We start from the raw sequence: 25902 nt of genomic DNA, 5'->3' as shown, positions 1-25902 counted from the left end.
CAGTTTTGAAAATGAGAACAGGAATGCTGCAGTCACTCTTGGAACCCATTCCAGCCCTAAATCATCCTCATCTCTGCAACAGGGAAGAATCAGTTAAAGAAGTTTTCCAGATAATTGTAGAAATGCCCATGTCTCTTGCTGTGGAGGAGGAGAGGGTCATCCTAGGTTTCTGATGGGACTTAAGGAGGGAGGTCTGCCCCTCTGCTGTTCTAATATCTGATATGGGCTCAGCCCTGAGCAAGGCACTGCAGCCAGGCACCTTCCAGACCTCAGTTCCATACAGGTGTCCCTGTGCCTTGTCCAGTGTCCATTTCTGGCTCCAGTGTTTTAGAGCAAAGTGGAAAAAACCCAACACCAGGCAGTTCCTGAGTGGCACGAGAGAGATTTCTTCCCCCAGCCTGCAGAGTCTCAGCACGTGCTGTGGAGCAGAGAATTCCTGAGGTTTGTGTCTGCTTTGCAAACACAACAGTAATTGGTGCTGCACAGAAGTAACTTGAGGGTGAATGGAGCATGCTTTGGAAAAATGGGATTTTGGTGTGCAAGAGTGTGGGCAGGTGTGCACGAGTGTGCAAGGGTGTGACAGTGTAACCTGACAGTGCTTTTTAACAATGTGCTCAATGATGAGAACCAGACACCCCTGTACCTCTTCTGATGCTGTTTCTCTTTTCCCAACATTCAAGTGGGCTTAGGGGTTCCATTTGTCTCCACAAGCTTATTCTTAATATAGTATGAATTCAGAGACCTTCTGATACACTTTGAACACCTATTTTTAATTAAATCATCCTTAAAAGCAAATTAGTGGCTGAATTTTAGAGACACTTTCATGGTGGTAACCTTTTTATTTTCCTCATGTCCTGTTGATGGGTCAAAGCTTCCATTTGGATCTGTAGACTTATTCTTAAAATGAAATTAATCTATCAGTAGTGTAATTTCTTGTGTGGATGTCTTGGGATCTTGGGATCATCAAAGACCTAACCTCACAGCTCCACCACTGTCTGTTCCCTTTTCATCAGAGATGTACAAGATTGAGATAACAATTCCCAAGGAATAAAAGAGTTGAGTTGAAACAGGAGGGAATACAGAGATCCATTGATTAAGATTACACACCTCTCACTAAGAATAAGAATAAGAATAAGAATAAGAATAAGAATAAGAATAAGAATAAGAATAAGAATAAGAATAAGAATAAGAATATCTGCTGGCTCTTGAAGCTTGGTAGAAACTGTAGAAAACTAATCCAGAAGTGCCATGCACAGACAGCAGTCATGCCCTCAATCCCAGGCTGCTGGGGGATTGAACCCATTGTTCTGGTTTGATGCAATAACTTTTCATAAATGCACAATAAGTCACAGGATTCCTTGAGAAGTACCCAAAGGGCTGTTGCCCCTTCCAATTCCATTAATATTTATTTCAGTTTAAAGAGCTGCTCTTTGGTTTTACCAAACCATGTAACTGGAGGAGAAAGCTGTGTTTAACACAGGTTTGTTTTTCTTCCTTCCCAGTCAAACCTCTACCCTACAGTGGGTCTCCAGACTCCAGGGGAGATCGTGGATGCCAACTTTGGGCAGCAGCCCTTTGTGTTTGACATTGAGGACTACATGAGGGAGTGGAGGGCGAAGATCCAGAGCACCATTAAGCGGTTTCCCATAGGAGACAGGCTGGGAGAGTGGCAAGCCATGCTGCAGAAGTAAGTCACTGCCTTGCTGTTCAGCTTCTTCCCTCTTGGTGGGCTTTAAATACTTCTTAAGTGCTCATTTGTGCTCTCTTATGGTAAAAATTGCCACTCTGTGCATTTTGCTCAAATTGTTTTATCCTCTGTTCTGTTGTTTAAGTCTTTCCTGTGTAGATTGCTGCTGTTTCTAATGTGAAAGATGTGGGAGAAGTTTTCAGCCAGAGATTGCATGGAACCTTGTAGGAATGGAAGGACATTTTGGGGTGATGCACTGCAGGAGGGGCAAGACACCATAAACACTGCTAACATAGGAGAAAAGTCTGTGTGTAAGCCAGCTGAATTCAGAAATGAAAGAGCAAGAAACAGCCTAAACCAAAGGCTTTCAAACCTAACTGAAAGCACAATTATGGCATTTTATAAATTTATGAATATTGAAAGCACTTCTCATTGCAGAAAGGATTGAGTAGAACTTGATGGGGGCAGTTGGCAGGAGTTGTCAAAGGTCAGGAGTGTTATTGATGCTGCTATTTGCCTTCCAAAATAGGACCAAATTAGAGAGCCAGGACCTCCCTTAACAGGAGCTGTTGATTCTGCTGCAGTGGGACCAATTTATCCCTGTAATTGTTCCTTCTGTTCTCCAGAAATTTTTCTTCTGATAGGCACAGGGGTGAGGGTTGTCAGGGTCACCACTCTGAGCTCCTACAGAGCTCTTGGGCAGAAGCACTTGTATTTAAAACAACTTCCAAAAATTACACACCTGCCTACAATGTTATGCCTAAGAATGATTGCTGACTCATAAAATACTAATTTCTTGTATTGAAAGTACTAAGTTGAGTGTGTGCTTTGATCAGATCAATGCTAGCTTCATCTTGAGAAGCCTGTTTTGGGATTCATTCTGAGAAGCTTTGAAATCCTGTTGCTAGCTTTTTAGATTTTGTTAAAATCCAGTGAGCATTAACATTGAGTCACTGTGTCCTGTGTTAGAAATGGTGTGTTCAGGAAGATGGTTTTGTTGTCTTTGTTTTCTGACAGTGATACTCCTCCCTCCCCCAAGATTTTTTAAAAATACAACTTTGAAGAGTGTTAATGTTTTTAAAATCAATGCTGACAGTCACCAGATTAAAGTATCTGTGAATGTGAAGAATTCATAAGAAGATTGAACTACTAAAGATATAATTGCTGGCAAATAAGTGATGGAAGAAATTCAGGACTAGAATCTTTTCTTCTTTTTAAGATCTACTTGAAAGCCATGAACCTCTCTGAGGTTCAGATTTTTGTCTCTATAGGATGTCACTGGCAGTAACACAGTATTGAGCCCTTACAAGTGACCCTTGGACAGCAGTCATAAATAAATACTGTATATGCATTGAGATTCTTCATTTTTTTCTACTCTGTAAAGTGAATTTAGAGCCTCCCTGCTGCTTGCAGAGGACCAGGTGCCTGTCTTGTAAATACACAGAGTTTAGACCCAGAAGTAGAACCTTGGTTATGTCCTAAGCAAACTGAGTTTCTCAATGAAACTGCAACTTCTGTTGTGTTTTTGCTGATTTCTTTTTGCTCCAGTGTGATGACTCTGTTTCACTTGTACCTTGTCATCTCTTTGTATTTTCTTTTTTTCTAGTATGGTTTCCTCATATTTGGTCCATCATGGGTACTGTTCAACAGCAACTGCCTTTGCCAGAGTCACAGACACCACAATCCAGGAAGAACAGACCTCAATAAAGAATAGACAAAGTAAGTCTGTGGGGTGTCACTCCTCAGGTGTGTTCCCTTTGGGGCTCTGCAGAGGAGTGAGTGCTGTGGAGGTCACTCCATGAGAGTACAGAGCTGTGCACAGCACTCTGCTGGCCTGGAGCAGAGCTTGGGAGTCTCTGCTAGGAGCACTTTTCCCATCACCACTGCCTGCTCTCCACCCTCTGCATCTTTGCCTGGAGAACTGCCCTGTTCTTCCTGTCCCTGTCTGCTCTGCTTGGCCTTTACTGAGCTGAGATCATTGTGCACCAGCGATCCCTTTGGGTGTGAGCTCCTCACTGCAGGCTGGTGCAGCAGGGGCAGGTCCATCAGCCTGGGCACAGGGACTCAGACACATCCCTTTGGTTTCACTGGAGCTCCCAGTTAAGGACTCTTCAGTCCTCTGCACATTGTGATTTCAGGTAACTTACATGCTGAGGGGTTTTCAAATTCACAGCCAATGTGTTAAGCTCACACTGGGTGAAGAATTTGTGCTCTGTCTGTTTTGGTTGCTGCTGTTTGCTCCCAAGTGGCTCATCTCTCAGCTGCTGGGGCTGTCAGCACTTTCGGTCCTGCAGAATAAGGCTTGCAGCTTTCTCCTGCTGTACATTTTTTTTTTTAAACTTTTCTATTCACAGGCTCAGCCTGCAGAGTGGCAGAACATTGGTGTGTGTTCTGCATTCTCCTGGCTGCTGAATACAGGCCACATGCCTGTACATTTCCCTTCCCTTTGTGAGCTGCTCTCGTGTGACTGTCACGTACCAGAGCATTGTGCCCTTTGTGCCTTGCTCTCCATACATTGATGTGCTTAGCCAGCAGTCAGGGTCATCTGGGGACTCTGCTCTTAAATAACTTGCAGTTGCTGCCTGTGAGTGCTGATGGGCTTGGTGCTTTCCAGGTCATGCATTATGCAGCCCTGGCCCCAGCAGTGCTCCCAGTGCTGTGGTTTAGCTGGCAGAGCCTGACTGGAGGGGGACACACACACAGGGTGCTGCGGGCTCCTTGGGCTGAGGACAGGTGACAAGGCAGATGGAGGGAAGGAATACAGGGCCCTCAAGTTGGGGCTTGAATTAAAGGTGTGAGGAAAACACAGATGGGGAAACAAAAAGAGGGGGAAATAGAAAAGGGAATGACATCTGTGAGAGTTGCCAAACAAGGCAAAGCAGAGCTGTCAGAAGCAGCGAGATGAGAAAATGGACGTGCAAGAGAGTGAAATGAGAGCCCTTGTGTTGGTGTGAGAGCCACGGCTTTCGTTCCAGATTTCAGCTATAATAACAACCAGATAGACACTGAGAAGTGGGAGACATGACAAGTCATTGCAGTTTGTTACTGGCATTGTTAATGAAGATTTGCCAGACTGGGCTTCCAACTGCTCCAACACTTTGCAAAAGCCACAGCCTGTTGTTATCAGAGGCTCTGCTTGCAAAGCACCACATGGGCCATTCCAAATCTTCCCTCTGCTGTTCATAAGGAGTACTGGAAAAACAATGCAGTTTTATTTTTAAGTACATTTAATTTTTATCTGTAAGCATGCATAGAAAAAGGAATTGTGAGTCCTTTTTCTATGTGAGAAAAAGGAAGTGTAGATCAGCAGCTTCTCTGAGCTTTCAGGGGTCTCGAGTTGAGTCTTTCACTTGTGTCTTCTGACCTGCTGGAGGGACTTCCATGGGACATGAACACCTAACATGATAAATGTCTTCTGCCTTGTGTCTTTGCACCTCCTACAAGTGTACAAGTCACTGAGCTGTTTCTAGTGCAGTCAGTAGCTGGTACTTCTCTCTATTCAAAACATGGAGTTTTTTATATAATTACTTCTGCTTAGTGGTGAGAATATTGTAGAAGCAGTGCTGTGATTTAAGACCACAGACCCTGTAAGAGTACTCCATTTATCTCATACTGAGCCATATGTTTGCTTCCAAGCTTGAACCAGACAGAAAATGTAGTTTGAGGGTGACCTAGGAATTTGCCCTCTGAAATTGTCACTTCCCCAGCAGGCTCCTTGTTTCCATCCAATTGGCATGTCCTGCTTTTGTTTCCATTGCTGCAGAGCTCTATGACTAAAGAGCACCCCAACCCACCTTTTTCATCCTTCAGATCCTTCTACTCTTGATGTCTTTTTGCTACTAAAAGATCCTTTCACATTTTCACAGGGTTTTCCTCCCCCTAATCCAAATAAGGATTTTTTTCCTTCCCCTAATAAACTAAATATGGTCCTGAGTTCTCCCAAGCCCTTGTGCAAGGTGGCTTTGGGGACCTGGATGGAATGGATGGGGCAGCTCTTTTGGCTGTTCCTGTGGGCTGATCCTGTGTGTCACCAGGTCTCCTTTTGCTTTCAGGAATACAGAAGCTAGTATTAGCAGGCAGAGTGGGAGAGGCTATAGAAGCCACCCAGCAGCTCTATCCTGGCCTCCTAGAACATAACCCCAACCTGCTCTTCATGTTAAAGTAAGTATGAAAAGCTTTATGCTCCCTAATGCTAAAATGTGTAGATTAAGGAGGGAATAAGAACATGGGTAAACATCCAGTCTGGCTGTACACCTTGCTCTGAATTCACACTGTTTGAGCTCCCTTTGGGAGTCCTTTGCAAGTGCTTGTATGACCACACATGTAGCCCTTTTGTTGCTGCTCAGACCCAGTATAGCTTTGTCTCATGAGGTCAGGCATAGGTGGGTGAATTTTAGTTCTGCTGACTGCCAGAAATTCCTTCAGAGGAGTTTCTTTACTGGCCTTGTGAAGATCTTGCAGTGCTGGAGCAGTGTCAGTCTCTGTGGAAGTTCCTAGAAAGGCAGATGTGTGGAAAAGGCTGTCTGGGGTAGAGATTAAAGGAAGAAGTGTCCCAGTTCTCCCAGCTGTACAGAGAGGTTCTCCCCAGACTTCTGACACATATGAGGACAATTCCCAATAAAGCTAAATGAGGAGCTGTCCTCACTGTCACTGTGGATATTGCATTTTTTACTCTTCCTTCTCTATTTTCCATTGGCCACCAGTATTTTTATGTTGATGGAGTAGTGAAGGAATTATGGTATTTGACAGATCTAGTACCTTCTCCCTGAAAAAACACTCCACCATTGAATCTTGACTTCTTCTTTGGTTGTGGGGCTGGGAAAGAGATTTTTTAATACCTCAGGAGCCATTTCAATCACAGAAAACCCGAGATTGAAGTACCTGCAGAAGAGCTGGAGGTGAAAGCTGCCAAGGAACAGCTTTTTCTTAGCACAGTGGAATTAAACTTGCTTTTTTGGGAATATCTCACCATCCATTAGCATCAAAAGCGAGCTTTCCAAACTCCTCCCTCTGTAGCATCATCAGAGCACTCACACTACAAAGGCACCAGGAGCCTGAAATGTGTTTTTGGAAGTTTCTAGGAGTTGCCCAGTGGGGCCCTGAGGCAGGCTGAGTGCTGAGCATGCTGGCTGTCACTCTGTCCCTCTTGCTCCCATGAACTCAGGTGCCGGCAGTTCGTGGAGATGGTGAACGGCACGGACAGCGAGGTGCGCTGCTTCAGCGCCCGCAGCCCCCGCTCCCAGGACAGCTACCCCGGCTCCCCCAGCCTGAGCCCCAGGCATGGATCCACCAACTCACACCTTCACAGTACTGGTAAGCTGGGGGAATCCAGAGCATCCCTCTGGCTGTCCTTCTGGCGTGCCAGAATCCCTGGCACAGAGCCCAAAACACCTGTGGGTTTGATTGTGGCCCGTGGAGCAAATGACCAACCTTGTATGAAGATCAGCAAGCTGTGACAGTGTTCACAGGGGTCTTAGGATGAGGGAAGAGATGAGGATCTGACTCCATGTTTCAGAAGGCTTGATTTATTATTTTGTGATATATATTAACTAGCTAAGAATAGAATAGGAAAGAATGATAACAAAGACTTGTGGCTCGGACTCTCTGTCTGAGCAGGCTAGGCTGTGATTGGCCATTAATTAGAAACAACCAACACAGATCCACCTGTTGCATTCCACAGCAGCAGATAATCATTGTTTACACTTTGTTTCTGAGGCCTCTCAGCTTCTCAGGAGGAAAAAATCCTAAGGAAAGGATTTTTCATAAAAGATGTCTGTGACAGCAAGCCACAACACTTTAGGTAGAATAATAGTGAAGTTATCACAGGATGGAAAAGTAGCTTTTGGGATTTTTGGTATGGGGGTTTAGGAGGCAAGATGGAGGGAACTGGGCATGTCCAGCCTTTCTCCTTCTTCTTCTCCTTGGCCTCCATCTTCTGCTGTGATGTTGGCATTTACAGACTGGTTTAGAGTAGAAGCTCACTGTCTAACACAGTTGATAGGTATTGGGAAGTAATTGTAAATATTGTATACATAGTTTTTAGTATAATGACATAACACTGCCCAGGGGCAGGCAGAGTGCCTGGTCTGTCCTGCTGGATGGACCTTGGCAGGGCAGGAGAAAGAATTTTATAGCTAAGATACATTTCCCTTGAGACCGGGAAATGAAGAGCCCTGACTCCTTCTTCAAGCGCCAGGTTGGGAAAAGAGAATTTCAAACTCTTCTCAGGGTCACTCTGACCAGCTAGAGACCCTGACAGTAAGTGGGTCCTGTGTCTCCACATGAGGAGAACACATGTCAGAGGTGGATGTTTCTTCTCTAAACCCCATTGAATTTAAGAATGATAAACCATAATTTAAGATCTGCAGTCTTATTTTGTTTTCTTCCTTTGGGGCCACAACAGGGTGACACTGTCAGTCTGGTCTCATTTTTCTTTCTTCTTGGCTTTCAGGAGCAGATAGTCCAACCTGTAGCAATGGAGTCATGTCCACAAAAAGCAAACAGAGTCACAGTAAATACCCGGCACTGAGTTCATCATCTTCATCTTCCTCCTCCTCTTCCCCTTCATCTGTGAACTACTCAGAGTCCAATTCCACAGATTCTACCAAATCTCAGCAGCACAGTAGTACGAGTAATCAAGAAACCAGGTATTGTTTTTCCTCTGGAGACACCTGAGGGGGGGTGGCATGGTGAGGAAAGTCTCAGTCTGCTTTCTAAGGAACCAGAAGGGATCTGTCCTGCCCTTTTGAACAACATTGTTATCTACAATATCTACCCAGCACACACAAGTGTGAGCCTGTTCTGGCTCACACTTGGAAGTTCATCTCATAAGGAATATTACGATGCACTTGTTTTAGGCACCAGGCTGTCCCATCACACTGATGCCTTTGCATCCCAGTGTTTGCCCAGAAGCTTTCCCAGTCAGCCTGGTGCTGTTTCTGCTGCCTCAGCCAGGCACTTGTTCCTGCTGAGCAGCTTTCCTGCCCTGTCCTGTGTGAGGCAGCAGCTCAGGCCACAGTGGCTTGGTGCATTGGCCTCTTGTGTCATTTCCTTGGGCTGCCTGTTGCCCTATTCCTCCCAGGTGAGCCAGCAGTGATTTGTTTCATGCTGTGGCAGAGGTCAGACTGAGCCTCCCTTCTCCAAGAAGCCGCAGGTGATCCAGCATTCAGTGCAGTCACTGCTGCCTTTTCTGGTGTGTGAAGCAGAGTGAGCTCTGCTGAAAACTGAGCTTCCTTTGGGCTCACTCTCCACACTGCTGTTGCAGGGCTGTGTGAGGCCTCAGTGGAGCAGAGGGTGTCATTGTGATTGAAAGAATCTCTTGCTAATTACAGCTGGCACTCATTCTTCAAGTGCTGTGCTGAGCATGGCTTGCAGGGCAGTTTGCAGACTCAGTTGTGACCTCTGGAGAGCCACCTAGCATGTAACTGAGTGAGAAACACTTGTTCAGACTCAATTTACCAGAATCATTTAATGATGCTGGATTTGTCATTCTTTTTTTTTTTTTTTTTAATGTAGAGCCTGAGTTCCAGTAAGATCTTCTCATAATTTCAGTTAATCAGTAGTTAATCAGCAGTCTCAGTCAGCCTGCTGTCTTGGGCATTTAAGTGCTCAGTGGTGCACTGTTTGCAAGGACTGGGGATGTATCACAGCCAAGATTTCCCTCCTGCAGTCTCTGAGTGTGTTATCTGTTACCTGGTGCTGTTTACTATCCCAGGGATCACCACTTCCTGAAGGGAAAATGCAAAATGTTCTGCACCTGGAATTATGTCAGGCACTTAGGGAACAGAAATCTGTTTCATAAATTGTCTTCAGAAGCCTGCAACAACTTTTGCTGCACTGACTTCGACCTTGTGGCTCCCTGCAATCCAACTGGACCTTTTCTGGTGTGCTGGCCTTTGCTGGGCACTGTTTGGCATATAAACTCTTCATTTCTTCCCTTTTTAATTTAGAAATTAAAATTTAATTTTAATTTCTTCCCTCCTTTCACCTCAGTGACAGCGAGATGGAAATGGAGGCTGAGCATTACCCCAACGGAGTCCTGGAGAATTCATCCACCAGGATAATGAATGGCACCTACAAACACGAGGAGATCCTGCAGACAGATGAGTCCAGCATGGGTAGGTCCTCAGGGGCAGGAGGGGTAAAGGGAGACAGGAGCTGGTGTCAGGAGTTAAAACTGTGATTGGATTGTGGGGAAAAAGCATGTACTTTGGGCTGCTTCATGGGGAAAATCAATCTGTCCTGGAGCTAAAACTAGGTCTGGCTTTTCATAGACTCCCAGCCGTGCTGGTGGGAGCAGGGAGAACAATAGGAGTCAAAGGTTTGTTCCGTGCTGGTCATGGAATTGAGCTCAGAGCGGTCCTGGCAGAAGTGCCCGTGGGCAGCTGAGCTGAGCTGTGCCAGCTGAGCTGGTGTTCCTGTGCCAGGCTGGGCATGTCCAGCTGCGGGGCGGCCTCAGCACAGCTGGCAGCCGTGACTCTCTTGTTTGTGGGTGCTTTAGCCAGGAGGGGGCAGATGAAGCAGCTACACTGCCTCTGAAACTGGTTCATCCAGTTCTAAAGGCCCTTGTGGCCACTGATACTGGGGAGCTGGTGATGTTGGCCTCTGACTGAAAGTTTTCTGAGTCCAGGATTTGTTAGACCAGGCTTTCTGGGTAATATACCCTGTGTTAAACACATGAAACGGTAACAGATTGCTTACAGGCAAGCTCCCAGGATTTTATCAATGAGCTTGATTTCTAGGTAGTTCTCAGGCATTAAACAGAGCTCAAATCTTCCCTGTATCTATCAGGCACTGTGACAAACCCAGCACTGGCTGTTGTAGGGCAGGGATCACAGAAAGCTTCCACTGGAATAAACTTAGGGCGGGAAGCAGCTGCCTGCTGCAGAAGGGAGTTTGTGGGTATCCTGACACACAGTGGGCATTGGTGGAGAATGCAAGATGATTGTTCCTTCCCCTCTGCTTCTCCTTAGAAGACAGCTGCCCCCAGAGGCAGCTCTGTGGAGGGAACCACGCTGCCACAGAGAGAATGATCCAGTTCGGGCGGGAGCTGCAGATCCTGAGCGAGCAGCTTTGCAGAGAGTATGGGAAGAACACCATGCACAAAAAGATGCTTCAGGTAAGCCTGGACCTTGTGCTGCATTGCAGCAGCTCTCTGGGCCAGCTCTGGGGTTGTGGGTTCCCTTGAGTAGCCCCCACTTCTGCACCTGCTGAGCAGGAAGGGACCTACGTGGGGATCAGAGATCAAAACATGAATGTAGATCATCTACAGCCAATTTTCAGCACAAAAGAAGAAACACAGCTCCTGCCTGGCTTTCTGGAGCAACTGCTTGCTCTTCTCTCCACCTGCCTTCCCATGCTGGCTCCCATGCCAGGTGGAGGGGGCATCCTCTCTAACCTCCTCTCTTGGTGGCCACTGTGGTCCCTTGCTGCAAAGAGGAAAAGGCCATTTCTTTTCAGGAGGTTGGCACCTCTCACTGTGGTGATAGCAGGAGGTGCCCCAGCTGGATTTGGTGGTTTTTCTGTGTGTTTGCAGCCCTTCTGATCTCACTGTGCCTTTCTGTTCCCTCCCAGGATGCCTTTAGCTTGTTAGCTTACTCAGACCCTTGGAACTGCCCTGTTGGCCAACAGCTGGACCCTATCCAGAGGGAACCTGTGTGTGCTGCTCTCAATAGTGCTATTTTGGGTAAGATCTGCTTCCTGTGGGAGTGTTTCCCAAGACACACCTGCTCTCAGGGGCTGTCCTGTGGCAGGCAAGCCTGTCAGAAATATTTGTGTTCAGCTTTGGCCTTTCTTTCTGTTGCTGGGGACTGTCAGGGCAGTAGTGCAGGAACGGGAGTTGGAGAGAAGCCTGCAGAGAGCAGATTCCCTGATACACTCCCATTTTGACTCCCTTCTCTGCATATTCCTCAATGCTGCTCCCAAGGATGCACCTCAGGATTTTCCTCCCCTGCTTTCTGAAGAAACTGAGATCTCTTTGGTGCATTTCCCTTCTCCCTTCATGCTCTGAACTCACCTGAACCATTGTGTGGACTTTACCAGGGCTCTTTTCCAGCTGTATGGATTAGCAGAGTTCAGCCCTGGTTTCATCCTCTTTTCTAGGAGGGAATATAGTGGAGTCCTCTGCATACTCTGGCTCCCTGTGCCCAGGCAGATTTCCTATGGGGTCTGTGCATCTCACACTGAATGTTCCAGAAGGAGATTTAGAGATTTTCTTCTGGGGAAAGGAACAACTTGATGGACATGCCCATGAGTGCTCATGTTCTGACTGAGCAGAGGAGCAGAAATTGCATGTTTTGGAGAGGAGAGTCCCTTCCCCTGACAGTCAGCAGCTGTTTGTCCATTGCTTGAGGAGCATGGACAAGTTGTCACCAGGGAGATGTGATGTCTGGACATGCTGCATCACACAGGTTACCAGACACCTTGTCTAGCTCAGCTGAGGGTTCCCTCAGAAAACATGCCACTGTAAAGGCATGGTGATGAGGGAGTGAGCTCATCCAGGGCCTGGGCTGCTGTGCAGCCTTGCACAAATGGGAGAAACGGAGAGGTTGCCTCCAGCTGAGACCAAATTCTCCTGCCTTCCCTTATTCCTCCATGCTTTGATGTCTCATGTTTTAAGGATTTTCTGGCAAGCAGCATCAGCAGTAGCTTCATTGCCTTTTTGTTGCTCTGGCCAGCACAGCAGCTCTCTGTCAAAGGCCCTGCTGAGCTGTGGGATGTGTCATGGTTGCTGGGCTGTGTGTGCAGCAGCAGCAGCACAGAGCTGGCAGTATTTGGGAGCAGCTTCCTTGCAGATCCAGCACCTTCTGCCAGGGATCTGGGCTTGGGACGGAGAGAAACCTGAGTGCAGGTGAGCCAGCACCAGCCTGACTCTCTTCTGAGCAGCTTTTTCTTTGTCCCCACAGAATCTCAGAACCTGCCAAAGCAGCCCCCGCTGATGCTGGCCCTGGGCCAGGCCTCGGAGTGCCTGCGGCTGATGGCGCGCGTGGGGCTGGGCTCCTGCTCCTTCGCCAGAGTGGACGATTATTTGCACTGACAGGAGCTGCCGTGGAGTGCTGCCCTTCACCCTCTGCTGCTGCCACTCTGCACCACCACCTCCTCCCTGCCACAAGCCCCTGTAGCACACACACACACACACACACACACACACTGCCCGTGCCAGGACGGAGTGAGTCCCTCGCTGTGTGGCTGTTGTGACCCTGGGGAGCCTGGCGGGGCTGAGCCGTCTCCCTGCGCTCAGTATTTCGCTGGTTATTCTAATGTAGCACCTTCTGATGTAGGGATTTTTTCTCTTTTTTGTTTTTGATTTGAGTTGTTTCTCATGGTTCCACCGATGTTTTATCTGGAGAGTTTTGCTGAGCTGGTTTATGCTGATTTACTGAGGAAGTTCATCAAGTTGGTGACAGCTTGTTCTTTTCTTCCCTTCTCCCTCCATCGTGCACATACAGCATCATCCGTGCTAGTAATCAGAACTCTTCTCACAGTGGCAGTTCAGAGGGAATTTTTTTTTTATTTTATTTGAATCATGTTTATTAAAAAGGTCTCTTCCACCTCCACAAGGTCATTGATGTATTTATTGCCCACAGACTCGGTCCCAGCCACACTCACCATACAGCCCCTCAGGTAAGGTAGGTCCTGTCACACACTAATGATGAAACCGGGTCCTTCATGGTGCCTCTTTTCAGAGCCCAAGGCTCTCAATCTTGGCTTTGTGAGTGGAAAGAGTAGAAGATTAACATTGCCTGTGTTGGTGATTGTGCTGTAGAAGCATCTCACAGCCCTGAGAAAGAGTTAAATCCAGCTCTCTGAACAGCTGGAGGGACAGGAATGATGAATATGAAGTCACCTGCCACTGTATGGTAGAACCAGGTCATGTGAGTTCACCAGAAACATCCGTGGGCATGCCCTGGTGTGTTGACACTTTTTAATTAAATAACAAATCCCACATTTTTCTCTATGGAAGAGGGCTCTGCCACTAACTCAGTAATAACAGTATTTCCTGCCCTCTCCCATCTCTGTAACACTGATCTAAATGAGCACTTCTAAATTTTGGAAGTGTCTGGAGAAACCTGGGCTGAGCTGTGCTTGTCCTTGCAGGTGGGACAAGCTGAGGTCAGGTTGCAGGTTGGGGTCAGTACCAGCTCTGTGGGACCTGAGCCTTTCAGAAAGGAGCAGCAGTGTTTGTTTAGGGATTATTTAGATAATTATTGAAGTTCCAGTCCCAAAAGAGACCAGCAAAGATCTGTGGGTGAGTAACCTCTGAGTAAAATGGACTGATGTGTCCATGCTGTGTGCCAGGCCCAGAGACTTGAGTGCTGATAAGCATTCAGACCACCTGGGAGTGTTTCTGAGCTTCTGTTACCTGGCCAGGCTGCCTGGCAGCACTGTGTGCTTTGCATCCTCTGCTGTACCATTAGGACATGGCAGGTTCAGCTGGCAGGTTCTGCACCAAGTTAATTTTAGGTCAGTAGCTCTGGGGAGGACCCAAGGGAGCTCAAACCAAACATGAATTTTACTGCTGTTCATAAATTTTTTGGAAGGTCAGTGAAAGATGAGCAGGTTTTGTTGAGGTTTGTCCTTAAAATGGAGGCTAGCCTGTGCCAGGGCTTCAAGCACCAAGAGGGTTTCTGTGCCACTGAGAGGAACAGTAGCAGCAGCCCAAAGCTTTAAGGATTTTCTGGGTTTGCAGGATGGATTTTAGCTGGCACATGAGGTCTGAAATGAGGGCAGAGGAGGGGGCAGGTGCCAGGACAGGCTGTGGCAGTGAATGTGCAGATGGTGCTGGAGGTGGTTGGGAACATTATTCCTGCCTTTTGGTGGAGGTGTGCAGTGTGTAGGGGCAGTGAAAAGAAAACAGGAGGCTTAGAGCTGCAGGAGATGCTTTAATCAGATCACTGGGACAGCTGCAAAAAGCAGAGGGAGCTCTGGCACAGCCTTTCTTCCAGGAGGCAGAGGCAGAGGGCTGCACCAAGCATTGCCAGCTCTGCTGGTGGATCTTAGCCAGCCTTGCTGCAGGTGCAGAGATAACTCAGTGCAAAGGTTTCCTTCCCCAAGCCTCAGGTCCCAGATGTGCCAGAGCTCTGCCTGGTGGGATTCTCATGCTGGCTTTCCATTCCTCAGGCTGACAGCACCCTGCTGGGCTCATTCTGGGTGCTGAGCTGCTCCAGGACCTTGCTTTGCCTTCCCCTTTTAGCAGCTTCCTCTGCTGTTGGTCACCACTCCAGCAGTCTGGCTGCAGTCAGACCTCTCATCTTCATAGCAGCACCATCTTTATCTTTCTGAGGGTTTTTGTTCCTTCTCTTTGTGGTTTCTTTAAGCAAAGTCTCTTCATCATGTGTCATATTAATGCCCCATTTGGTCTCTCAGCAAAGCTTTGCTGACTGTGCTGGAGCACCTTTTTAAATTTTGGTTTCACTACCAAAAAAAAAAACAAACCAAGAGATATTCCTGGATATCTGGTTATTTTGGTGCCAAGAAATGTGTGATGGATGTTATTTGGGTTTTTTTTAATTTACTTCAAGTGTTCTGGTGGTTTCACCAGTGGTTTCTGCTTCTTGTACTCAGATTCTGACTGATGTGGCCATGACTCAGTGTGGGGAGGATAAGCATGTTTGTGGTGGGATGTAGGTCCCAACCTACCCCTGATTCCTAGATGGGATTTCTCACGTGGTTTTCTCAGGTTGCATTTCAAAGCCTCTTGCCTTTGAATCTCCCTGGCTGCTCTTTGATGGTTCATGTTGGCTTAAACTTGGATTATTGCAGTAGTTTTTAAGAACAGAACTAAAGTGAAATGGGGTCTGTAACACTGAATGTGGCTGTACACATAACTAGAGGCTACATGGCAATTCAAAAGTTACTTTTATAAAAATGATTTGGGTTTTTTTTTCTTCCAAGTGCCTCAAACAACCTGGTCCCTGCTCCCAGCAGTCCTTCAGTACACCCATGTTTTACTATGGAGCCTGTAGGAAACTGCTGGTATCATTCCTCATGGTTACCCACACCTGGGATCTTCCCATATCCTTCCTTCTCTTTTTCACAGTGACATCTCAGTCTCTCCTCAAGCTGTGTCCTTGTTTTTCACATTTTATTAAGGCATCTTTACCATTCTTTAAATAGCTTTGTTCTTGAGGCTGCCTTGAAAAACTGGAGCAACCAGAGCTGCTGGAGGTAGTTTAGGAATTGAATGTATAATTTTCTACCTTGGGTAGCAGGGATGATGAACATCTCCTCCTTCAGCAAGGAAACCAGGCTGGGTTGCAGCTATGCTTTGGTACCTATCTGTGTTAACAGGTGACCTGTGTGTCACACACATTTCAGAGTTCTGCTCTCCTGGCTTGATGGAGAAGGTGACCTGTGGCAGCCAGGCTGCAGAGCAGTGTGTAAGTGCCATGAAGCTGTGTGGTGCACCACGTGGGATCAGAAGTTCTGCCCTTAAGCAGCAGTGCAGACTTGAACTGTCCTGTGGCAGACAGGGGTCCCTCACTCCAATCTGGGTGCAGTGGTGCCCCATGAGCTGGTGACAGCCTGGGAGAAGGAGCAGGAGCTCCTGCTCCACCCAGGAGTGCCCTTTGCAGAGCAGCATCTTCCTTCAGCCCTGCCAAGGTGAGAGCAGCCTCGGTGGTGGGGCAGGAGAGGGCAGGTAGGGAGCAAGTGTTGGGTCTCCAGCTGTACCAAGGTGTTTCTGCCTGGGGAGGGGACCTGCTGGGTGCTGCTGGGACCCTTCAGATCCAGAGGTGGCTGTGAGCCTTGTCCCATCTGCTGTGTAGGGGCAGAGCTGGAGGAAGTGCTGCTGGGGCTGTGTGAGGGGAGCTACAGCAGATTTGGGAGGAGAAGGGAGGAGTTGAGAGCCTGGAGACCTCTTCCATAGACAGCTCTAGCTGCTCTCCACCATCCTCCCCTGCAACAAGAGGTGGCAAGTGATGGATGAGTGAACCTGGCATGTCTGTCCCTCTCCTCACATCCCAAACCAAAGCTCAGAGCCTGCAGCTTGAGCTGGAGCAGTGCCCAGCAAGCCAGGGCATCATCCAGGCTTGAGGAGCACACACACGTCCTGCCAGCTCCTTATTTCCAGGGGGGAAGCTTAACTCACAAGTCCTGTGTGGAATTCACACTCACATCACCACAGAAACATTCCTGGAGGCCATGCACACCTCTGCTCATTGCTGAAGGTCCCATGGCCAGGCAGACACTTCTCTCTGGTCACTCCACTTGGGTCCAGGCGTGTGCTTGGATGTTTTGCTCGGTGGGACTTCAGCCACATCCTTCCTCCAGAAGGGAGCACAGAGGGATTTTTGTATGCTGGGCTTCTCACAGGCTTAAACTTGGAGAATGGAGAAGCAGCAGCAGCAGCTCTGGGGATAATCCAGATTTTAAAGAAAATTTGAAAACCACAAGTATGGTGACTTCCAGCCCAAGGACTGCACCGGCGCTGGATTGGGATCGTGTCTCTGTCCTGCCTGTGCAGTGGGGGAGGCAGGAGGAAGCTGCAGTCCCTGAAGCTCTCACACACAGCTGTGCAAGCCCCAGGACCTGCCCAGCACGCCGTGAACTCTCCTCTCCTCTCCTGCTGGTTGCTCAAAACTCAGGTATGAAATGCTCAGCTGGAGCACGGGGTGCGAGCTCTCTGCAGGTTTCCCAGCAGCCCTGGAGGAGCAGCCACGGCTGGGCACAGCTCCCTGTGCCACCCCAGGCTTCTCCAGGCCCTTGGGAGGGAGTTTCACCTCTTGGGTACAACATTGGCTACGTGGACATTACACAAACTGTGCACATTGGTTCAGTCTACGCTTAGTATTTGTGAATTAAGTTATCTGATGCTTCGCATGAAAACTTCAAAAAAGGGGCTGGGGGGGTGGATTTTAACTGAGAAAAAGCCTATGAAAATATACTGGAAATATGGTAAAGAAATCGACATTCTGCTGTATATTGACAGAATTATTTTTATTAAAATACACATCCATGTGCAAGAGCCAGTGTGGAGCTGTGTGCTTTGTCAGTCTGTGCTCATCAGGGAAGGCTTTGGCCACTCTCAGGGGGGTGCACAGTCCTCCAGGTGTTTGTCTCCCAGCATCTGATTCTGTTTCAGTTTTGCTTCCTCCCATGTGCTTAGAATTCATGGGAAAAAATGTCATTAGGGATCCTGTGTCATTAGTTTTTCCTGTGCCATTCCATATCCTCGAAAATACAGCCCTGAAGTGTTTTCTAGCCATGAGCATAAAACACTGATGAACCTTTAGGCTGAGGATCATTTGCCCCATTCCTTGCTTTCTCCTTTGAGGTTTTCCCTTGTATGTTTGCAGCTCTGCCTTGAGAAGATGGGTCAGCAGCCTGGTTTTAATGTCTGGGATCTCACAGTGCTCCCACCCTTCCCTGGCCCTGTGGAGGGACAGGCAGCCAGGACACCTCTGTCCACCCTCAGGCTGCTGTGCTCACCCTCCTGGCACTGTGGGCATTCTCCTTATCTCCCTCAGACACTTTCAGTGACCAGCAGCACATTTGGAAGCTGTCAGGGTATTAAGGGTTTGGTAGATCAGTATCTTCTCCCAGAACCCTCCCCTTAATTCTGGAGCACCTGCAAATCTCAAGGGGCTGCAAGCATGCCCTGAGGATGTACAGCTTTGCCTGGGGGTGAGGTAACCTCACCTATGGGTCAAGGCCTGGCTCCCCTGTCACATTCCCAGTGAAACACTCTATGACCAGGCACAGTTTGCTCCTGGAGAAATAAGAGCTTGTGGCAGAGGCTTTTTTCTGGGTTTGTTAGGATCTGCTGATTGGTTTGGAGAATAAGGAGAAGTTCAAACAGCATTTTGTAGCAAAGAGTCTTTATTATAAATATTGGTTCCACAGGGGCATTGTGGCAGGGCAGTGGCAGCAGGAGGAGCTCAGGAGCGGGCAGGGCCATGGCACGGTGACACCTGGTCCTGGTGGCTCCTCCTGCAGGGACCCCACGGCCACAGCACCCGCTGGAGAAGAGCTGCCAGCACTGATGGCTCCCTCGAGAGACGGGAAGACTGAATGGGATGGGCAGGTCAGATGGTGGATGGGTCTGATGTTTTGTTTTGAAGCCGTTTTATGATTTTTTTCACCCAGTCCTTCTTGGGGTCGGCGCAGATCTCATCACCATTGGCAGCCACAATCCTGCAATGAGGAAGTGAGGAAAAAGAGTGAAAACAGGAACCATGAGCCATTCCCTTTCTGTGCACTATTTCTCCTCTCCCTTTTTGCAGTCCCTTCCAGGATCAAGGCTTGGAGCCATCTCCAGCAGCCTGTGCCCTCCTTGGGCTGGTGAGTGTCTGTCTTCCCAGAGTTCTAGCATTACCAGACAACACTAAAACACATTTTTTCCCCTCTTTGCCCACCCCTCAGAGCTGCTTTCCTACCACAGCCCCCCTGGCTGGGACTGGGATGAGATGGGATGGGATGGGATGAGATAGCAAAAGACCTGGGATCCCAGATCTGGGATGGGAAGCAAAGCCTGGGATACTCACACAACTGCAGGCTTGGGGCAGTCCTTGGATGTCTCGTAGAAGCCCTGAGGGTGTCGGATTCGTTTCTGTGCATATTCAAAGCAGCATTCCACAGGTGCAAAGTGGGCTGGGGAGGGAAGAGGGATGTTGTGAATTACATCTCCAGATAATGGCACCACTAGGTTTGGAACAGCACAGAGGCTGTGGAGCCCCTCAGCAGCTCCCATAGCATCCCATGGCAGGGGTTTGTCACCCAAACCCAGGACTGGGACATGGACAGAGGTGGGGCAGGGGTCAGCCTGGGACCTGGCCCCTCACAGCCCAAATTGCTGCAGCTCCCAGATCACACAGGCTGGGGTGCTCAGTCTGGGGATGAGGTTTCGGGGCCTTCCAAGGCAGGAGCACAACTTGCAGGGTGTTTTGGAAGGCTCCAAACAGCTGCGTGTTCTCCTTTCATCCAACCCCTTGCTCATCCAGGGGAAGCTGCCAGAGCCTCCTCCAAGCTCCTGCAGCCTCTCCCCAGGTCTGGCTTTGCTGAGAGCACCCAGCACCTTCTCCATCCCTCCCTGCATCCCGGGATGTGCTGCCCTGGCCTGAGCGGGGGGTGCTGTTCCCATCAGCAGCACCATCCCTGCTCCCTGCTGGGGTTCCTGCCTGGCCTCCCCAGTGGGGGCTCAGAGCCCTCACCTGCAGCAGGGGCCCCTGAGGTTCCTTACCTGTGGCGTGGTGCAGGGAGAAGGTGAGCAGCAGGGCGAGCAGCAGGACAGTCCTTGCAGGCAGCATGGTGGCTGTGGGGTGGCTCTTCCTCGTGCCCTGTGCCTCTCTGCCCTCTGGCTGTGGCTCTGTCCTCGCTGCCTTTTATCCTCTTCTGCCACCCACTCAGGCTGCATTTCCAGATATTGAGGGTCCTACCAAGAAGCCAGGGTCAAGGGGCTTTCTGCTGTTTATTTTTGGGCACATGCAGGGGCAGATAGACAACTTTAAGGAGAAGTTCTACTTTCGATGGAAGAGGCGTGACGTGGAGCTCTAGGAACTGAGAGCAGATTGACCCATCTTCCCATGCAGGCAGGACAGCAAGTCCAGAGCTCTTCTGCTTGTTTCTAACAAGAGAGACAGCCCACAGTCCCTGAGCAGGGACAGGTCTCAGGGGGTTTAGTTGGTTTGCCCAGTGTCAAAGGCCAGTGATGGAATCCCATCCAAACCAACCTTGGGCACACATGGAGCACTGGGCTGGGCAGGAAAGCACAGTGGGATGGGATGGGATGGGATGGGCTGGGATGGGATGGGATGGGATGGGATGGGATGGGATGGGATGGGATGGGATGGGATGTCAGGCAGAAGAAGCCACACTGGACCAATCCAGAAGGGACTCCAGAGCAGGGGGTGTCAGAGGTGCTTTTGGTGGGTTCACAGAAGCGGAAGAAATGGGGCAGGGGCAGTGGGGAGTGTGAGGAGAGTCTGGGTCTGAGCAGAAGCCTGAGCCCCTGTGCTGCCTGTGCCTCCCACACCAACCCTGGGACTGAAATGAGAGTTGGGGGATGGAGGCTTGTGGTGCACAGACATCTCCTGCAGCAGAGAGGACAGATCCCAGCTCAGCCCCAGGAGAGGGGACAGAGCCACCCCAGAGGCGAGGCAGGAGGGGCAGGTGGCCCAGATGCCATTGGCAGCCCCATGGAGCACTGCTGGACACCAGCCCAGCTTCCATGCAGGGATCTGCTCCCTGGGCAGGAGATGCAGCTCTGTGTGAGGAGGCGAGGTCCTGGTGGGAGCCAGCATAGGATGGTGCTGGGTGGGAGCACAGGAGGGGACCTGGCTGTGGCTTGGGGGATCAGGCAATCAATCCAAGGCTTCTCAGAGGGGAAGAAAGGTGGAAATGGGTTTCTCTGGAAATTATGTCATGTCTGCACGACTTCTCTGAAAGGAGAAAGGAGAAGGAAACAGATCTATTGTGGTGGAAAATCTGGATTACAAGAAATGGGCTGCAGGACATGGGGTCTGCTGGCCTTGCATGGGACAGGGGGGCCACACAGAGAGCTGGGCACAGCCCACGGGGTTCTGGTGCCACTGTCCCCAGGCAGGGCTCTGCAGGGAGAAAATGCCTGGCCCACAGCAGCCAGAGCCCCTTCTGTGGGCTGTGCATCACCCCCAGGCTCTCCTGCCCTCTCTGCCCATGTCCCCAGTGCTCAGAGCCTTGGGGCCAGCAGCCCCAGGCTCACACCAGCTCCCAGGCACTGGTTCAAAGCACAGGACTGTAATTAAGGGAGAACTGAGCTAATGACTTTTTCCATCCAGCCTCCCCTGGCTCAGAAAACCTCACGTGCCAGCCCTGAGCTCCCTTTCCAGGCTTGTCTGAGGCACACAGGTGCTCCTCCTTTCCCTATTTACTCCTCTCTCCAGAGGAAGCATCAGTAGATGCCTCCACTATGTCTTTCATGGAGAAAATCAGTGCATGTTGGATGTTTGAAGGCCTAGAAAGGCCCCACTGGAGGACTGGGCTTCCCTCCCTGCCCCAGCAATGGACCTTTGGGTCTGGCTTCAGTCCTCTCCAGGCTCCTCTACAGCTCCTGGGCCATTCCCAGCACCCTCTGAGCCATGCCCAGCAGTGTGGAGCTCCTGCTTGGGCAAATGCAAAGGCAAGTGGAGAGAAGAGGGGGTACAGACTCTGCAGAGGATTTTATGGGCGTCCAACCTCACTGTAGTTAATAACTGAATACAAATTTTCTGACTGAGCAAAACCCCTGCTTTAGAAATTGAAATGGATAGGCATGGACCAAAAAAAAAAAAAAAAAAAAAAAACCCAAAACATCATAAAGGTGGGAAATATTCTCTGACTCATAAAATGCCTTTTTGAGTGGATAATCACAGAAGTTAATACTTTACAGAGAGCATGAACTGTTTGCCGGTGATAAATGCCGGTGTCCCCGCCCAGAGCCCCGGGGTCTGTTCTGCATCCGAGCCCCAGCAAACAGAGACTCCGTGGCTGAGGATTCCTGCAGTGGAAAGGCAGCAGTTTCAGCAGTTCAAGAGGCTTCCCCAGGCTGGAGCCTCTCCTGGTGCACCCAGAGTTCTCCACCTCCTTGGCAGCTGTGACACCCCAGGTTCCAGACCTGCAGCGTGTCAGGGTCACCCCTCAGCTCTGCTGGAAAAACATCCCTGGAGCTGCTGCTGCTGCCAAAATCCCCTTCCCCAGGAGCTGGGAGTGCCTGAGCATCATCTGGGCCAGTGCAAGTGATGGTTTCTTTATCACTTGGTGGAATTTTTTGGGTAGGTTTCTTTTTTTGGTTGGTTCTCCTTTTGTTTTCCCCCGTAGTGAACTGTTACAGGGAAAGGAGGAGGAAGTAGGGGGACATTCAGATTTGCGGAATTTGTCTTCCCATGTCACTGTTACACGTGAGGGAGCCCATGGCTGAGCACTTTCCCACCCATGGGAAGGAGAGAATTAATCCCTTATTTTTCTTGGCTTGTGGGCCAGTTCTGCTTCATTTATTAAACTGTCTTTAACTCATGACTTTCCTCATTCCTGCCCTTCCAGTTCTGCTCCCCCTCCCACAGCCCTGGCCGGGATCAGTGCTGAGCTCTGCATGGCCCCTGCCAGGGGGATATTGCAGGAATCCCTTGTGTGATTCAGCCTCCCCTGTCTGTCCCTCGTGCCCAGGGAGCTCTGCAGGGAATCCTTTCCTCTGCAGCCCAGCAGAGACACCCCAGGCCTGGGCACACAGGGCAGACAGGCTGTGCTCTCCACAGGACAGAAATGGGACAGGCTGAAACCCCTGAGCCTGAAACTGGTGGCAGTTTGGCACCTAAAAACCCTCAGAGGGGTCTCCAGCCCCTTTAGGGTCCCCTTGAAATCCCATCCACCCCCTCCCTTTCTGCCCTGAGACCCAGTGGGAAGAGCCAGCCCCAGCTGCTGGCAGCAGCACAGTTGTGGGGCTGGCAGAAGAAAGGACAAATACAAACAACTCTTCAATATCACATGAAATAAACTTTATTTTGTGGCTGTGAGCAGCAGGCAGGTGCAGGCTGGGCCAGCAGCATTCCAGGAGCTGGTGCCCAGCTGTGGGTGCAGCTCAGGGCTCTGGTGCCTTTTCCCAGGAGCTGAACATCCTGAACCCCTTCTGAGAGGGGATGCAAATCTTCCTTCCCAGCAGACGTTGGGGAGCCTGAACCAAGGCACCCAATCCACATCATGGAGCACGAGGTTTCTTCTTTTGAAGCACTTTAACTGCTCTCTTCACCCACTTCTCCTCAGGGTTTGCACAGACCTTGACTCCTTTCTTGGTCTCAAACCTGCCGTGGTTAAAGGTGAAGCTTTGTGAGGAATGACATCTGTGATTCCACTTGTGCCCACACCATCCTCCCTGCCCTGTACCCTTTCTCCTTTCCCTTTGTCCCTGCGCCTGCCCCTGGGCTCTTGGTGTCCTACAAGCAGATCACCCTGCAGCCCAGCACCTCTGCAGCCCCTGCAGAGCCCTCAGGAGCTGCAGTGGCCTTGCAGAAGTGCCCAGACAGTCACATCCTCCCCTCCTCATGCTGGAAGCTCACGGAACTTACACAGACCTGTCCTTGTCCTGTCCCCACCCGGAACAGATGACCCTGTGGCACCCCAGGAGGCAGCACAGCAGCAGGGAAGCTGCCAGGACTTACACAATTGCTGGGAAATAACATTCCCTGGTAGTGGAGTTGAAGTCCAGGAGGATCTCCAGCCGCAGGACGCCCTTGACATAGTCGAAGCAGCACTCGGCCGGGGTGTAGGGGGCTGCAGAAAACAAAGAGCACAGTGAGGCTGGAGTGAGGCTGGCTCGGGGCAGCCCTGCCCTCAGCACCTTCCCCAGCACAGGCCCGATGGACACAACATCCCCAGGCTCTGCAGATGCTGCCATGAGGAGCCCCAGGTGCCCTCCCGGGGCAGGAGGATGCTCCAGGTGATCCCCCAGCCCTGCAGCAGCTCTGCCAAAGCCACCCAGCCCCAGGAGCAGCCTCCATCCCTCCCTGCACCCCAGCAGGTGCTGCTCTGCTCTGGCCAGGACAGCAGTGACCCACCAGGGGCTTTACCTGCATGGGAGCACGGTGAGAGCGTGAGGAGCCCAGCGAGCAGCAGGACTGTCCTTGCAGTGAGCATGGTGGCTCTGGCAGGGCTCTTCCTTGCAGGATGCTGCTCTGCCTCCTTGGGAGAGCTCAACTCTGAGCTCAGGCAAGGAGCTGCTGCAATTTATCCCCTCTATTCAGTTCTCTTTTCCAAAGACTTTGACCAATTCAAGGAAAAGCTGCAGCTTCTTTGGTCATGGGGATTTCCATGTCACATGGGGTCATTGGGATTGCAGACAGACAACACCTAGAAGGCTAAATAGATTGTGTCAGCTTCTGTGTTCACCCACTCAGGGAAAGTCATGAGGGAAGTGAAATCCTCCTCTGCAGATGTACACTCAGGAGCTCCTGGGCCTTCAGAGAGGGGATTCATAGCCATGGGAAATGCAAAGCTTTGTGTTCCATGCAAGGTCGCTCAGGCCAGAGCCAACATGAATGTGCTGGAGATGCCTGGATGGCTTGTGAATCATGGAAAGCATTAAACAGAGCACAGTGACTGCTGCCACCAGCCCTCTGTGGCCTGAAAGGGACGAGTTGGTAAATACTGGCAGAAATTGTGTCACATTCCATGTTGGTACTATGGAGAAGAACCTGAATTTTCCACCAAAAATCCCTGTTCATAACTGGGCAGTGAGGGGGAGGAGAGGAGAGGAGAGGAGAGGAGAGGAGAGGAGAGGAGAGGAGAGGAGAGGAGAGGAGAGGAGAGGAGAGGAGAGGAGAGGAGAGGAGAGGAGAGGAGAGGAGAGGAGAGGAGAGGAGAGGAGAGGAGAGGAGAGGAGAGGAGAGGAGAGGAGAGGAGAGGAGAGGAGAGGAGAGGAGAGGAGAGGAGAGGAGAGGAGAGGAGAGGAGAGGAGAGGAGAGGAGAGGAGAGGGTGTAGCTGAGCCTTTCCTTGTGGACAGGGCTGACTTAGCCCCAGCTTCAGGGCAGGCAGGAGTCAGCACCAGGCTGGGGGGAATGGATGGAACACTTACTGTTCAAAGGTTCTGGGTGTGTTTCCATCATCTTCCTCGCTCCACAGCCTTGAGGCATCCCAGACCCTGCAGGGAGCTGTGAAAGGGGCCAGCCCCTCTGTGTTAACCTGGGGACAGCTCTCCCCCCTTGTGCTGGGCTCCCCTTTCTTCAGACCTTCTGAAGGTCCAAGGAGCCCCTCTGCAGGTCCTTGCCAGTCATGCTCAGCTCATGCTCAGCTTTTTTCACCTTTCCCTCTGTTTAACCAGACTCCAGGTGGGTGCAGGGAGCAGGGGGTCCCATGCAGATCCCCTGGCACCACAGTCCTCCCTCACTCCCTGAGAACTACCCAAGGGGCCACCTCATGCCCTTCTTCACACTGACACCCCCAGCCACTCTCTGGAGCAGGACATTGTGCCTGGGACTGTCATCCCTGGATGCATTTTGAAATATTTGGGAGAAAAACCACCCAGCGCTGAGAACAGCTCTGGCCATGCTCAGCTTCATCAGACACATTTCCTGCCAATGGAGGCTCAAGATCCACAGCTCTGCATGGACCTTCAGGAGCTCCTGCAGAGCTGTGTTTCTTTTTCTGGCAGAAGACCTGGCCTAGGATGCTGTGCTTCCCTTTTCTCAGCATTTGAAGCCATGTCTGTGGAAATCAGATGATTCACAACTCCCTGGAGAACTTTTGATGTTTCTTCTTTTCACTTTGGAAA

At 50.1% G+C, this 25902-nt stretch overlaps 3 protein-coding genes across 6 annotated transcripts in view; 1 reads left to right on the top strand and 2 right to left on the bottom strand.

Moving 5' to 3' along the window:
- RANBP10 (RAN binding protein 10) overlaps positions 1-17649 on the top strand; it is a 63323-nt gene extending 45674 nt beyond the window's left edge. For 3 of the 4 annotated variants that reach the window (XM_058813423.1, XM_058813421.1, XM_058813424.1), the window contains 9 exons: positions 1503-1687; positions 3294-3406; positions 5740-5848; positions 6852-7000; positions 8139-8334; positions 9680-9804; positions 10660-10805; positions 11261-11372; positions 12592-17649. In XM_058813423.1, the coding sequence (XP_058669406.1) occupies positions 1503-1687; positions 3294-3406; positions 5740-5848; positions 6852-7000; positions 8139-8334; positions 9680-9804; positions 10660-10805; positions 11261-11372; positions 12592-12722 (1266 nt within the window). In that variant the 3' untranslated portion in view covers positions 12723-17649. The remainder of the gene's footprint in view (positions 1-1502; positions 1688-3293; positions 3407-5739; positions 5849-6851; positions 7001-8138; positions 8335-9679; positions 9805-10659; positions 10806-11260; positions 11373-12591) is intronic. The other variant, XM_058813422.1, reaches the window with a different exon arrangement.
- An 850-nt stretch (positions 17650-18499) lies between these two features.
- Positions 18500-20156, bottom strand: LOC131563663 (monocyte chemotactic protein 1B-like). The gene is made up of 3 exons (XM_058813777.1): positions 19866-20156; positions 19171-19276; positions 18500-18820 (listed from the first exon to the last, which is right to left on the bottom strand). The coding sequence occupies exons 1-3, from the start codon at positions 19930-19932 to the stop codon at positions 18712-18714; spliced, it is 282 nt and encodes a 93-aa protein (XP_058669760.1). The 5' UTR covers positions 19933-20156; the 3' UTR covers positions 18500-18711.
- A 2977-nt stretch (positions 20157-23133) lies between these two features.
- LOC131563666 (C-C motif chemokine 14-like) lies at positions 23134-24813 on the bottom strand. Its single transcript, XM_058813780.1, has 3 exons — positions 24202-24813; positions 23794-23905; positions 23134-23436 (listed from the first exon to the last, which is right to left on the bottom strand). Exons 1-3 carry the CDS (start codon positions 24266-24268, stop codon positions 23334-23336), a joined length of 282 nt encoding a protein of 93 aa, XP_058669763.1. The 5' UTR covers positions 24269-24813; the 3' UTR covers positions 23134-23333.
- Between the last annotated feature and the right edge of the window lie 1089 nt (positions 24814-25902).

This window comes from Ammospiza caudacuta, chromosome 13 (genome assembly GCF_027887145.1).
Source record: "Ammospiza caudacuta isolate bAmmCau1 chromosome 13, bAmmCau1.pri, whole genome shotgun sequence".
In the NCBI taxonomy this organism is placed as follows: domain Eukaryota; kingdom Metazoa; phylum Chordata; class Aves; order Passeriformes; family Passerellidae; genus Ammospiza; species Ammospiza caudacuta.
This window is presented reverse-complemented; position numbering and strand designations above follow the sequence as displayed.

Bases quoted from the DNA above. Each gene is read 5' to 3' on its own strand.
- LOC131563663 (XM_058813777.1), bottom strand. From the start codon at position 19,932: ATGCTGCCTGCAAGGACTGTCCTGCTGCTCGCCCTGCTGCTCACCTTC. The intron at 19,277-19,865 runs GTAAGGAACCTC...TTCCCTCCCCAG, and splicing joins CTCCCTGCACCACGCCACAG to CCCACTTTGCACCTGTGGAA. The intron at 18,821-19,170 runs GTGAGTATCCCA...TCCTCATTGCAG, and splicing joins TGCCCCAAGCCTGCAGTTGT to GATTGTGGCTGCCAATGGTG.
- LOC131563666 (XM_058813780.1), bottom strand. From the start codon at position 24,268: ATGCTCACTGCAAGGACAGTCCTGCTGCTCGCTGGGCTCCTCACGCTC. The intron at 23,906-24,201 runs GTAAAGCCCCTG...TGTTTTCTGCAG, and splicing joins CTCACCGTGCTCCCATGCAG to CCCCCTACACCCCGGCCGAG. The intron at 23,437-23,793 runs GTAAGTCCTGGC...TAACCACGGCAG, and splicing joins TGTTATTTCCCAGCAATTGT to GTTTGAGACCAAGAAAGGAG.